The sequence below is a fragment of the Pezoporus wallicus genome, unplaced genomic scaffold (genome assembly GCF_028554395.1).
Source record: "Pezoporus wallicus isolate ANWC-B61680 ecotype Strahan unplaced genomic scaffold, APGP_CSIRO_Pwel_v1 contig_14027, whole genome shotgun sequence".
NCBI lineage: Eukaryota > Metazoa > Chordata > Aves > Psittaciformes > Psittacidae > Pezoporus > Pezoporus wallicus.
In genome coordinates this window covers 94,550-105,389 of record NW_026640337.1, presented here as the reverse complement: position 1 = coordinate 105,389, position 10,840 = coordinate 94,550, and the positions used below count along the sequence as shown (strand labels likewise).

At 59.5% G+C, this 10,840-nt stretch overlaps 2 protein-coding genes across 4 annotated transcripts; both read left to right on the top strand.

Moving 5' to 3' along the window:
• The first annotated feature begins 2,172 nt into the window (after window positions 1–2,172).
• On the top strand, window positions 2,173–7,773 carry MATK (megakaryocyte-associated tyrosine kinase). 3 transcript variants are annotated; one of them, XM_057418743.1, is made up of 13 exons: window positions 2,173–2,466; window positions 3,899–3,955; window positions 4,175–4,288; window positions 4,390–4,505; window positions 4,865–4,955; window positions 5,633–5,726; window positions 5,817–5,882; window positions 6,041–6,140; window positions 6,228–6,312; window positions 6,479–6,552; window positions 6,661–6,860; window positions 7,141–7,262; window positions 7,378–7,773. In XM_057418743.1, the coding sequence occupies exons 2-13, from the start codon at window positions 3,947–3,949 to the stop codon at window positions 7,558–7,560; spliced, it is 1,254 nt and encodes a 417-aa protein (XP_057274726.1). In that variant the 5' UTR covers window positions 2,173–2,466; window positions 3,899–3,946; the 3' UTR covers window positions 7,561–7,773. The 3 variants fall into 3 exon arrangements, with proteins under 3 accessions (XP_057274726.1, XP_057274724.1, XP_057274725.1); XM_057418741.1 differs by having other exon boundaries at window positions 4,736–4,955; window positions 7,378–7,772; XM_057418742.1 differs by having other exon boundaries at window positions 2,174–2,466; window positions 4,736–4,955; window positions 6,661–6,856; window positions 7,176–7,262; window positions 7,378–7,769.
• Window positions 7,774–7,805: 32 nt separating this feature from the next.
• Window positions 7,806–9,694, top strand: LOC130604328 (complexin-3-like). Its single transcript, XM_057418776.1, has 3 exons — window positions 7,806–8,475; window positions 9,114–9,201; window positions 9,470–9,694. The coding sequence occupies exons 1-3, from the start codon at window positions 8,321–8,323 to the stop codon at window positions 9,692–9,694; spliced, it is 468 nt and encodes a 155-aa protein (XP_057274759.1). The 5' UTR covers window positions 7,806–8,320.
• The last annotated feature ends 1,146 nt before the right edge of the window (window positions 9,695–10,840 follow it).

Here is a 10,840-nt window from a genome sequence, read left to right as displayed (position 1 = left end):
AGGTGATTGATTGATGTATTCTGCCCTTCTGCGTGCTTCTGAGGGAGACTTTCTGGTGCAATTACTGCAGTTAAGCAGATTACCAGCTGTGAAATCCTGCAGGCACTTGGGGGTCTCACACCTTTAATGTTTGCAGAGAGAAGCGCAGAGCTGAGCTCCCGTTCACTTGCGTTCATCCCTGGGAAGCTCTGCTTCTGATCAAGTGCAGGTCAAAGGTGGGGGGGGGGGGGGTGTTGGCTGGGGAGGGCAGTGCATCTCTTTATGGGAAAGCAGCAGAGATTGGCTATTTTATAGAGTTAAATCGATCACCAAGGCTGAGGGGTTCCTGGTACTTTCACCAGCCTCTGAGAACTCGGTCTTGAAACTGATCCCAAAGTGCTAAAACCCCCGAGGCAGAGTCCCAGGCACAGGAAATGCACAGAGAAGCAGCAAAGTTTGGTTAAAGGGGCAGCGTGTTTGTTTGCTTTTCACTTCTCACATGTCACTTTCGTCCTCCCCGCAGGCAGGGGGGCTTTGTGTAGGAAGGGCTCTAAGCAGGGCATCAGGCCTGTGAAGTCCTGGGAGTGGCAGACAGCACGTTCTTGAAGGCATCATGTTGGGAGTGCTGTTGACAGGTCACAGCATCACCCGGGAGCAGCTCCTGTTGTGAGCGCTCCGCGGTTCTCAAAGCGTGTTCAGAGGTTGAGGCTCCTCTGCACTGCTGAGTTGCTCCGTTGAAATAATAGTGATGGATAGCAACACCCTCCCCAGGAAGGAGAGACCTTTCTGCCTTCTCCTTCCTAAGGAAGGACTAATGCTCATGAGAGGGCTGGAGCAGCTCTGCTCTGGGGACAGGCTGAAAGAGCTGGGCTGGTTCAGCCTGGAGAAGGCTCTGGGAAGACCTTAGAGCAGCTCCAGTGCCTAAAGGGGTTTTGAGGACCGATGTGTTAAAGATTAAGGCACTGACGGGATGATTGATGGCCAGGTATGAGGAAGGGGAGACTAGCTCTGGCGGAGGTAAGTGGGAGTCTTATCTGCTGGCCATGAGGAAGCTGTTCCCTGCATGTGAGGCTGAGTTCTCTGAGCTGTGGTCACGTCTGTGACAGCAACCGGATCTGGCAGAACCCAGAAGTACAGAACACATCCGTTTGTCACAGAGCCTGCACAGACACCATGAGCTCTGCCACTGAGCCCCAGGAGCGTGGCACAGGGGCTGTCAGGATGCGCTCCTGTGTTTGTGCTCGAGCCTGAACACACCTGGGGATCCTTACAGATCAAGAGGATAATGCACGGAGTGCTCCTGGGCACAGACATGCCAAGGATCCAATGACCAGACTTGCTCAACGGGCTTGGAGAAGTTGTTTATTGATGGAAAAAGTATAACCAGGATCTGAAAAGAATAGCTCACCAGGTTAGTTTGGAGGAGTTTTCTTCTACCCTGCCTTTGCCATTGAATTGTCAGTATGTTTTGAAGGCTTAAACACCATTCAGTTAAAATCAAAGCTACACACCTAAGAAAAATAAGACCCCAAATGAGGAATGGTGTTTGCCTGAAACTGCCTTTTTTTTCCCTTCCCACCTTTTTGCTTAGAATAATGGAAATGTTGAATGTGAGCGCAGAGCAGGTCTCAAGTTTTGTGGCTGGGAGGACGAGCTGTGGGGGCAGCTGTCCCCTCCCCTCCAGCTGCGGGCTGGAGGATGTACATAAAACACTGCCATTACAGTGGGGTTCATTTAACGGTCTCTGCAATTTCTGGCACAGAGTGCCCAGAGAAGCTGTGGCTGCCCCATCCCTGGCAGTGCTCAAGGCCAGGTTGGACACAGGGGCTTGGAGCAAGCTGCTCTAGAGGAAGGGGTCCCTGCCCGTGGCAGGGGTTGGAGCTGGAGGAGCTTTAAGGTCCCTTCAACCCAAACCAGGCTGGGATTGTGTGATTCTGTCAGCTGGGGTTTCCTCCCCTGCAGAGCACAAGATGTGCCGTGCTCTTGGATCAGCCCCAAGTCAGTGCTGAGATGAGAGTAGACTTCAGGATCCTTCCCGCTCCCACCACATCCTCTCCTGAGTCTCAGCCTCCAAGACCTGCACTGATGGTGGCACTCAAAGCAGTGAGAGCAGATCTCCCTCGTTGCATTACTTCTTTGTGAGCCCTGCGCAGCGCTGCAGGATACAGGATCTGATGATCTCCATTCCTAGCAGGGCGTGTACCTCTGCCCTCAAAGGGTAAAAGCTGGTGTAAGTGTTGTCAAATAATGAGTCACCCATGCTGGATGTTGGACGGCGTGGCAGGCACTGGGACTGCTGGGACGCTGCATCTGCAGCCCTTACCAGAAGAGAAATCAGGAAATAACACGGGAGCTCTTTCTGGGAGCATGCCCTTGAAAATAGAGCTTTGATGCTCCCTATGACAGCAAATTTATGCTCCAGGAATCCAGGAGTCCGGCTACAGGTGACATCGTTGTCCCCAAGCCCTGCATGGACACTGCTGGGAGGTAAGAGCGAGGGTCTGTGAGCAGGGGCCATGTTTTCACGGTTACTCTGCCCATGGAGAGGGCTGGATGTAGCGTTGTAGCGTGAAGAGCGTGGTGGTCAGTGGGCAAAGCAGGCAGGTGCCTCCTGCTTGTCAGCAGAAGAGCAGGACTTGCTGTTCGTCCAAGTGACCCTCGGTGTGTCCGGGTGTTTGTATGTGCTCCAGTTTGTGCTTCAAAGGTGCGTGCAGTGCACCCAGCGCCAGCCTCAGTGCAGGGGTGCAGCTTGGCCTCTCTCCCATTGCTGTGCATTGGGTCCTGGAAGCTCCCCGCTTGGGATACTGTCCTGGAGCAGCAGGAGGTGATCACCTGTCAGAGCTGCCGTTGTCCTTCGTGGTGCAGCCAGCATGTCCATCCTCATACCATGTGTACCACAGCGAGGGGTAGGGAGCAGACCCTGTCCTGAAGGCCATGAGGTCCTCATCCAGCCTGGAATGTGAACAGCGATGCATCCAGTCATGTCAGCCATTGGCTGTGCCTTGCACCTCCAAGTCCACTAAGATAATACGTGTGGCACAGATGCAGAACAAGAGGATGGCTCCTGGAAGAGACAACAGGGCTGCCTGCTAAAATGAATCTTGCCACAGCTGCAGTTGTCCCTTTTTTGTTGTTGTTCTGGATAGTAACTGGATAAGGCCCCCAGATCCTCACGTCATGGAGACAGGCTGGGATTTACTGCCAGTGATGTGGAGGAGTGACTGTTACTCACCCTCCAAAAGAGAAGTAGAGCACAGAGCATAATCGCTGCTCCAAGGAGCCGAGTGAGCCCCTCTGCCTCTTGTAGCCCAGCAGAGCCAGGGAGGCTTCACCCTCCTCTGGTGAGAAGTTTCCAAGAGGCCAAAGTGGGGTTTCTCAAGGGATCCCAGCCCCACATTGCCCCGCCTGGGCCCTCATGTTCACTGAGCACCAAGAAAACCAGTCCTGGAATGAAACCATCTCTTCCCCTTCTCAGATGTTTCTCTACTCCAAAAGCTGATGCTTCCCTGGCTGGTTTGAGTTCTTAGAAACATAGAGGGGCAGCGAGCTGCAGGATAGCTTCACACTATCTCTCTTCACACATGATGGGGTGATGCCACGGTATGAGGAGGCACAGCAACCCAGGCAGGGCCGCCGAGGACACGGGTTTCAGTGGGTGGGCTGTCCCTCCTCCAGACCCTGTGCTGCCAAGGATTTGCCTGCTGAGTCCCCCCGTCCACAATTTCACTTGGTCCAGGGAGTCGGTGGCTGGAACACTTTGAGCCTTTTTCTCCATCCTCTGGTGTGGGTCCATCCCCTCAGGATGGACAAGGCTTGTAAGGACTGTGTTGGCCAGAGGAGATGGTGGAGACAGCAGTGGCCTGGGACAGGCCAGCTCAGCCCCATCCCTCCACAGCCCCCATTGGTTTCTTCTCTGCAGGTGGCAGCAGGAGAAGACAGGGAGTCCCTGATGTGCTGACGGCCGACCATGTCTGGGGTGAGCAGGGCTGCCGCAGGGACGCCAGCACTGCCCCTTCCCACGTCGGGGTGATGTGTAACCCCAGGACCACAATGGGGTGGAGGAGGGCTCATGCCCGGTGCCCGTTGTTCCCAGCCAGGGCTGCAGATGGTCCTTGGGGCTGGCTCTGACAGCTGTGGGAAGTGGAGGGGGCCCAGCTCTCGTTGTCACTTGCTGATGCTGCCTTCTCCCTTCCAGAAGCATTGGCTCCCAGGGACACAGTGTGTCACCAAGCATAACCACACCAAGCCCAAGCCCCAGGAGCTGGCCTTCCACAAGGGCGATGTGGTCACCATCATTGAGGCCGTGGAGGTAAGCCCAGTGGATGCCCCAGGAACATGGAGTGGATGGGACCCATCATCCTACTGGGATCCCCTTTTCCTTCCCTTGCTCTGAGACCCTCTTGCCCTCAGGGCAAAGGCTGGTACCACGCCAGACACAACGAGACGGGGCAGGAGGGGCTGATGGCAGCCAGCGCGCTGCGGCAACGGGGCCCCATCCGCGCCGACCCCAAGCTCAGCCTCATGCCGTGAGTACAGCTGGGGGCCGGAGCAGCCTGCAGCCATGCCCTGGCAATGGAGAGATTCATTGGGGCTTAGAGACCCCAGTTGTGCCCAGCCAGCTGGGATGGACCTCATGGGAAGGGGCTTTATGCAATGGCATCTGCATAGCTTTGCTGGGGGCTCTGCTTTCTCCGTGTCACTGCCGGTGTCGGGAAAGCCGCCCAGCACAGCCAGTCTCACGGTGTCCTCTCCCCAGTTGGTTCCATGGGAAGATCTCGGGGGTGGAGGCAGTGCAGGAGCTGCAGCCCCCTGAGGATGGGCTGTTCCTGGTGCGTGAGTCTGTGCGGCACCCAGGGGACTACGTGCTGTGCGTGAGCTTTGGCAGGGAGGTGATCCACTACCGCGTGGTGCACGAGGAGAACACACTCAGCATCGACAGCCAGCAGCGCTTCTCCAACCTCATCGACATGATCGAGGTGAGACCCCCTTCGCCAGGCAGGGAGCCCCACCAGAACCAAACCTCATGGGGCCACACACAGTGGTGGCAAGTCCCTTTCTCCCTCATGTGGGTTCTCCCCATCCTGGCTCATTCAGTGCTTCACTCGGCAGCAGGGCTTAGGGCATGTTGGAAACCAAAGATCCTGGCAGCCTCTGGACAGGGTCTGAAGCCCAGCGAGGTGTTTTGCCACATCTCTGTCCCCTCCAAGCCTCCTCTCTCTTGCTGCTGCCCATCTCCTCACCAGGGCTTTGCATTCTCATATGCTTTCCTCATTTAGACACAAATTCTGCTTTCAGGTAGGTCCTTCCCCCTTTCAGCTCCTCTGGCTCCACTCTGTAACTGCAGCTGCCATTGCTTCCTCTCCTTATCGCCTCTGTAAACCACCCTCCACTGCCAGGGCTATAACCCATCGGCTGCTGTCCGGCTCACCGGCGGCATCCTGGAGCACCCCAAGTGCATCACGGTGTTCCCTGGCTGTGTCCAGTGGGAGCAGGGCTGAGATGCGGGCTGCAAATTGCAGTGCCAGGGGAAACGTGGCCCCTTGTGGGTGGCAATGATGGGGGGGGACCCATGGAGCATCCCTCAGCTCCATACCCCAAGCCTGGGGTAAGAGGTGGCATCACTGCTTTGCCTCCATCATGCACCCCTCGGCAGTACTACATGAAGGAGCAGGGAGCCATCTGCACCAAGCTGGTGAAGCCCAAGCCAAAAAGCGGGATGAAGTCAGCCGAGGAGGAGTTGGCCAAAGGTAGGGGATGAGGCAGAGGGTCGTGGTCCGGGTTTTGGGGACAAGGCAGCATGGTGGCCCCTGCTGACCTGCCCTTGTGCCCATGCCCAGCTGGCTGGCTGCTGAACCTGCAGCATCTCACGCTGGGAGACCGCATCGGGCAAGGCGAGTTTGGAGGTAGGTGAGACGATGGGCTTGGAGCTTCCCTGACCCCAGGCTTCCCCAAATGGCACCCCCTAATGTCCTCACCCCATCCCCATGGCATGGGGGGGCTCAGACTGGGATGAGGGGAGTCGGGTGTGGGGCTGAGCCTGAGCCCCCTCATCCCCTCACAGATGTGCTGCAGGGTGAGTACATGGGGCAGAAGGTGGCTGTGAAGAACATCAAATGTGATGTGACCGCCCAGGCCTTCCTCACTGAAACTGCTGCCATGACGTGAGTCCCCCGGGGGTACAGCCTCACCCTGCCTCGTGTCCCAGGGATGAGCGGGCACCCCCTTGACCCGGATCCCCTCCACTTCAGGAAGGTCAGGCACAAAAACCTGGTGTGTTTGCTTGGTGTCATCCTGCACAACGGCCTCTACATCGTGATGGAATTCATGAGCAAGGTGGGAGTCCCCGGCCGGTCCTCAGCCAGCAGGACCTATTGCCACTCAGAGCTGGGGACAAATCCATGTTTAGCGGCTGAGTTGGATGGATGCTGGGCACTGCAGAGGCAAAGCCTCTGGGCAGCCCCATCAGGTTGGTCCTGATGTGTTTATCCTCCTCTATCAGGGCAACCTGGTGAACTTCCTGCGCACACGGGGCCGGGCGCTTGTCCCAACCGAGCAGCTCCTCCTCTTTGCTCTGTAAGTCCATGTCCCTCCCTTCAGGCTGGGAACTGATGCTCTGCATCCCCCAGGCATCCCCAGGGATCATGAGGTGACACTGTGCTCTGCCTCCTTTGCCCACCACAGGGACGTGGCTCAGGGCATGGACTACCTGGAGTCCAAGAAGCTGGTGCACAGGGACCTGGCTGCCCGCAACATCCTCATCTCTGAGGAGAGCGTGGCCAAAGTGAGCGATTTTGGCTTGGCCAGGGTCAATCCTAAGGGTGCAGATGCCACTTTGCTGCCTGTCAAGTGGACGGCCCCAGAGGCCCTGAAACACAATGTGAGTGGTGGTGGGAAGGCATGAAGGGTACAGGGGGGTCCTCCCAAAGCAGCTCCGGGGTCCCTCTGCTCATCCTTGTCCTGCAGTGGCTTCTGGCACATTCAGCCCTGCACCTCCCAAAATTCGGGCTCTGTCCTGGCCAGCCCTTGCCCTGGTGCATAGCAGGTATTGGGGCAGCTCCAAAGAGATGTGGCAGGATCACCCCCGGGGCTGTGCAGGTGATGGGAAGGGGGAGTTGGGGATGGCAGGGAGCAGCCTCTGGCTCCTGTTTTGCCCTCGGGGAGGTCGGCTTCAGCCTCCCCTCCTTCTGCTGCTGCAGAAATTCTCCTCCAAGTCAGACGTGTGGAGCTACGGAGTCCTCCTGTGGGAAACCTTCTCTTTCGGCCGCGTGCCCTACCCCAAGCTGGTGAGTGCTGTGCCAGGGGATGCTGCAGGTCAGTGGGATGGGGACATCCCAGTGTCCCCTGCCTGGGGCAAGGGGCAGGGAAGGGGAGTCTCAGCTGCGTTCTCCATCCTGCCAGAGCCTGAAGGAGGTGACGGAGCTTCTGGAGCAGGGGTACCGCATGGAGCCCCCTGAGGGCTGCCCCCACACCGTCTATGCCCTGATGAAGAGCTGCTGGGCGCTGGAGCCGGGCAAGAGGCCGTCCTTCAAGAAGCTCACTGAGAAGCTGCAGAAGGAGCTGAAGCACCTGAGGGATGTTTAACCACTGTCTCCTCCCAGGACCTGTGGCCAGAAGCCCCCTGGACCCACCAGGGTTGGGACTATCATCACAACATACATCCCATGGGGTGTGGGTCCCTTCGAGCTGCCCATCCCCGTGACAGGGACAGGACGGAACATCTCCACCCACTGGAGGATGGAACCTGAACCCTGAAGCAGCCCCGCCCCAGCTACCGCCTGCAGCAGCTGAACCACACGGATCTGGGCTTTTTTGATTAAAGCAAAGGAATTAATTCAACAGCGTCTTTCAGCCCCTAGGCTCAAATTAGGCCAGACCTTCCCCTGGGCCCTGGCAAAGGCCTGGAGGGATCCCCTTGCATCTCCTCTGCACCAGCTCCTTCCACCAGCCCTCCCTGTGCTCGTGTGGGTGACTGTGGGTTCCCAGCACAGGGCTCCATGGTGCACAGCAAGGGGGAAGAGGAGGAGGAAGGAGGCCCTGGGGTGCTGCCCTCCACTGGGGCCCATGCGATGGGAGGTCTCCTGGCTGCATGCAGGGTGTGCTGGGGCTCCCACCTCCCCAGCACCCTCATGGGGCAGCATCCCAGCATGTCCCTCAGCACTCTTGGGTGCAGTGAGCAGCACCTGAAGGCATTCCCACACCAATGCCTGTGGCTTCCCCTCCTAATGCTTTAATCTGCCCCTGATCCGCGGTGCCCCTGGGGCTGGTCCTGCTGACCTTGCAGGCACTGGCCTGGGCTGGGACCAGCGGCATCGTGGGGCACAGGCGGCCGCAGCCACCACTCATGGCCTCCTTCTTCACGGCTGCCTTGAAGAACTTCAAGGGGGGCGAGGAGGAGCCACCCAAGGGGCCCCCCAAGGATGCCAAGGAGGCCACGCTGCCCAGCGGCATGAACCGCGAGGAGTTTGAGGAGTACCAGCGACAGCTGCTGGAGGAGAAGTGAGGCTTTGGTGGGGCTGGGGGTCAATGGGGTCCCCCATGCAGAGGGACTGGGGGCCCATCTGCAACATGGGCTCTCCCAGGGCAGCACAGGGACAGGGAAGCAGCCAGGGCAAAGGACAGGAGCAGAGCACAGGAGGTCCCTGTGGGTGCTGGGGCTGGGTCAGGGGTTTGGTGCATTGTAGGTGACAAGGGTCATCCATGGGTGCCAGTGCCTTGGTGTGGTGGGTGCCTGGTGCCAGCCCAGCATCCGTGGAGCTGAGGGACGAGAGGGGCCAGCATGGGATTACGTTAAGGTCCCACCACCTTGAGTCTGGTGCTGTGGGGACCCAGTGACACAGCATCCAGGAGCTGAGCAAGCCCCTCCAATGGGCACCTTCACTGAGCATCTCCACTGGGGCTGGAGGGGCAGGATGTGGCCCCTGCCCTCCGTACCCCATTACAACCCTCCTGTGGACCTCGGCATCCCCTTCTCCATCCACCCCAATGAGGAAGGAGAAGCTTAAAGTCGAAAGCTTGAAGACAAAACGTTGCAAGGGTTGAAAATGCTTGTCCTGTGCTGCTGGGGGACCAGGGCAATGCCGGGGAGGGTGGTTCTGGTGGGGTGGGAAGTGACAAGGTGGCACCCGCCGCTGCAGGATTGAGCGGGACAAGGCCTTTGCACAGAGGAAGGCGGGGAGGGCCGCTGTCCGGATGCACCTGCGGGACAAGTACCGCCTGGCCCAGGTAAGGACCAGCCCGTGCAGGGACCTCGAGGTCTTCCCATGGACCCTCCGGGACAGCCCCAGGCCGGGCGCCTGCCCAGGGAGGTGATTCCTGAAGAGGGCAGCAAACGGCTGCGCGTGTCTGCCCCGTGGTCCGCGTATGGAACCGGACAGTCCCGGCGTCCCCCACCTTTCCCAATGCCCCCCCCAGGGGACCGGTTCCCCCACAGCCCGCACCCACGGCCGGTGGCGGCCAGGTCTACCCGCACCCAACACCCTGCCCCGCGCAGGATGAGCGGGACGATGCTCAGCTGCACGTGGCCGGCGGTGCGGTGGAGCTGCCGCAGGAGTTGGCCCCCATGGTGCACGGTGAGGAGGAGGAGGACGAGGAGGAGGGCGGCAGCACCGGGGCCTTCGCCTACCTGAGCAAGCTGCGGGACGTGGATCTGCTGGCGCTGCGGGACCGGGCACTGGGCAGCGTGGGTGAGGTGAAGGAGAAGTGTGCCCTGATGTGATGGTGCTGCCCACCCCAGCAGTGCTGGGCCGACGGGATGTGCAGGCTGTGGGTGCTATTACCTGGGCTGAGCATCCCAGTACCTGCACTGGAGCGGGGTTTCCTCCCCACACCCATTCCTTATTGCTTTTCTGGGTTGCTGGGCTGCAGAATGTCTGGGTTCCCACCAGCCCCTCCCTGTGGTGGCCCTGGTCTGAGCCCCAGGACGGGTGGGGGGGACTCTGATGCTCTGTGGCCCCCAGGAACCAGCACTGGGGCCTCAGACACCGTTTGCAGCTGTCCCATCCATGGCAGTGCTCAAAGCCAGGCTGGACACAGGGGCTTGGAGCAAGCTGCTCTAGTGGAAGGGGTCCCTGCTCGTGGCAGGGGTTGGAACAGGAGGAGCCTTCAGTCCAAACCAGGCTGGGATTTTGTGACGATTTGGCTCAATAAAGGCAGTGTTTGCTGGCACCACTCTGCTCTTCCTGCTGTACCCTCACCCACACAAACCCCATCCCGGGCTGGGGGTTATGCGTGAATTCAATGACACCACTACAGCAGAGCTGCCCTACATGCCCCAGAGCCAGGAACCAGCCCATTACACTTGGCCCCAGATCCCTCCCTACCTTCTATAGCAGCCCCCAGGCAATGGAGCCAGTGGGACCGGATGGCCCCGCACCCTGGGCACCCCTTGAGGGGCAGCACCAATGAGGTGAGGATGGTGGCAGCATTTATCCCCCCTTGAGCATCCCCCTACCAGCGCAGGCAGCAATGTGGTCACTTTGGCGGGGTCCCTTTGGCCGGGTCCCTTTGGCCATGGTTCCCCTCTGCCTCTCACCTCTCTGGGGACCTGCTCCCTGCCCGCAGGCGCTGCAGCAGCGCTGGCTCACCCGCCGCGGGGCCGGAAAGCTACGGGCTGCTGGAATCACTTAATACCTGCCTATTTTAGCGGGGTTTAATCTGCCTGAGCCCCGAGGACTCCGCTCGCAGAACCCGTGTAAAAGGTACGGCCCCAGCGACACCTCCCGCCGGAGCCGGAGCCGGAGCTGGAGCTGGAGCTGGAGCCGGAGCCGGAGCCGGAGCTGGAGCTGGAGCTGGAGCCGGAGCCGGAGCCGGAGCTGGAGCCGGAGCCGGAGCCGGAGCCGCCGGCGGAGTCCCGCTGTGTCTG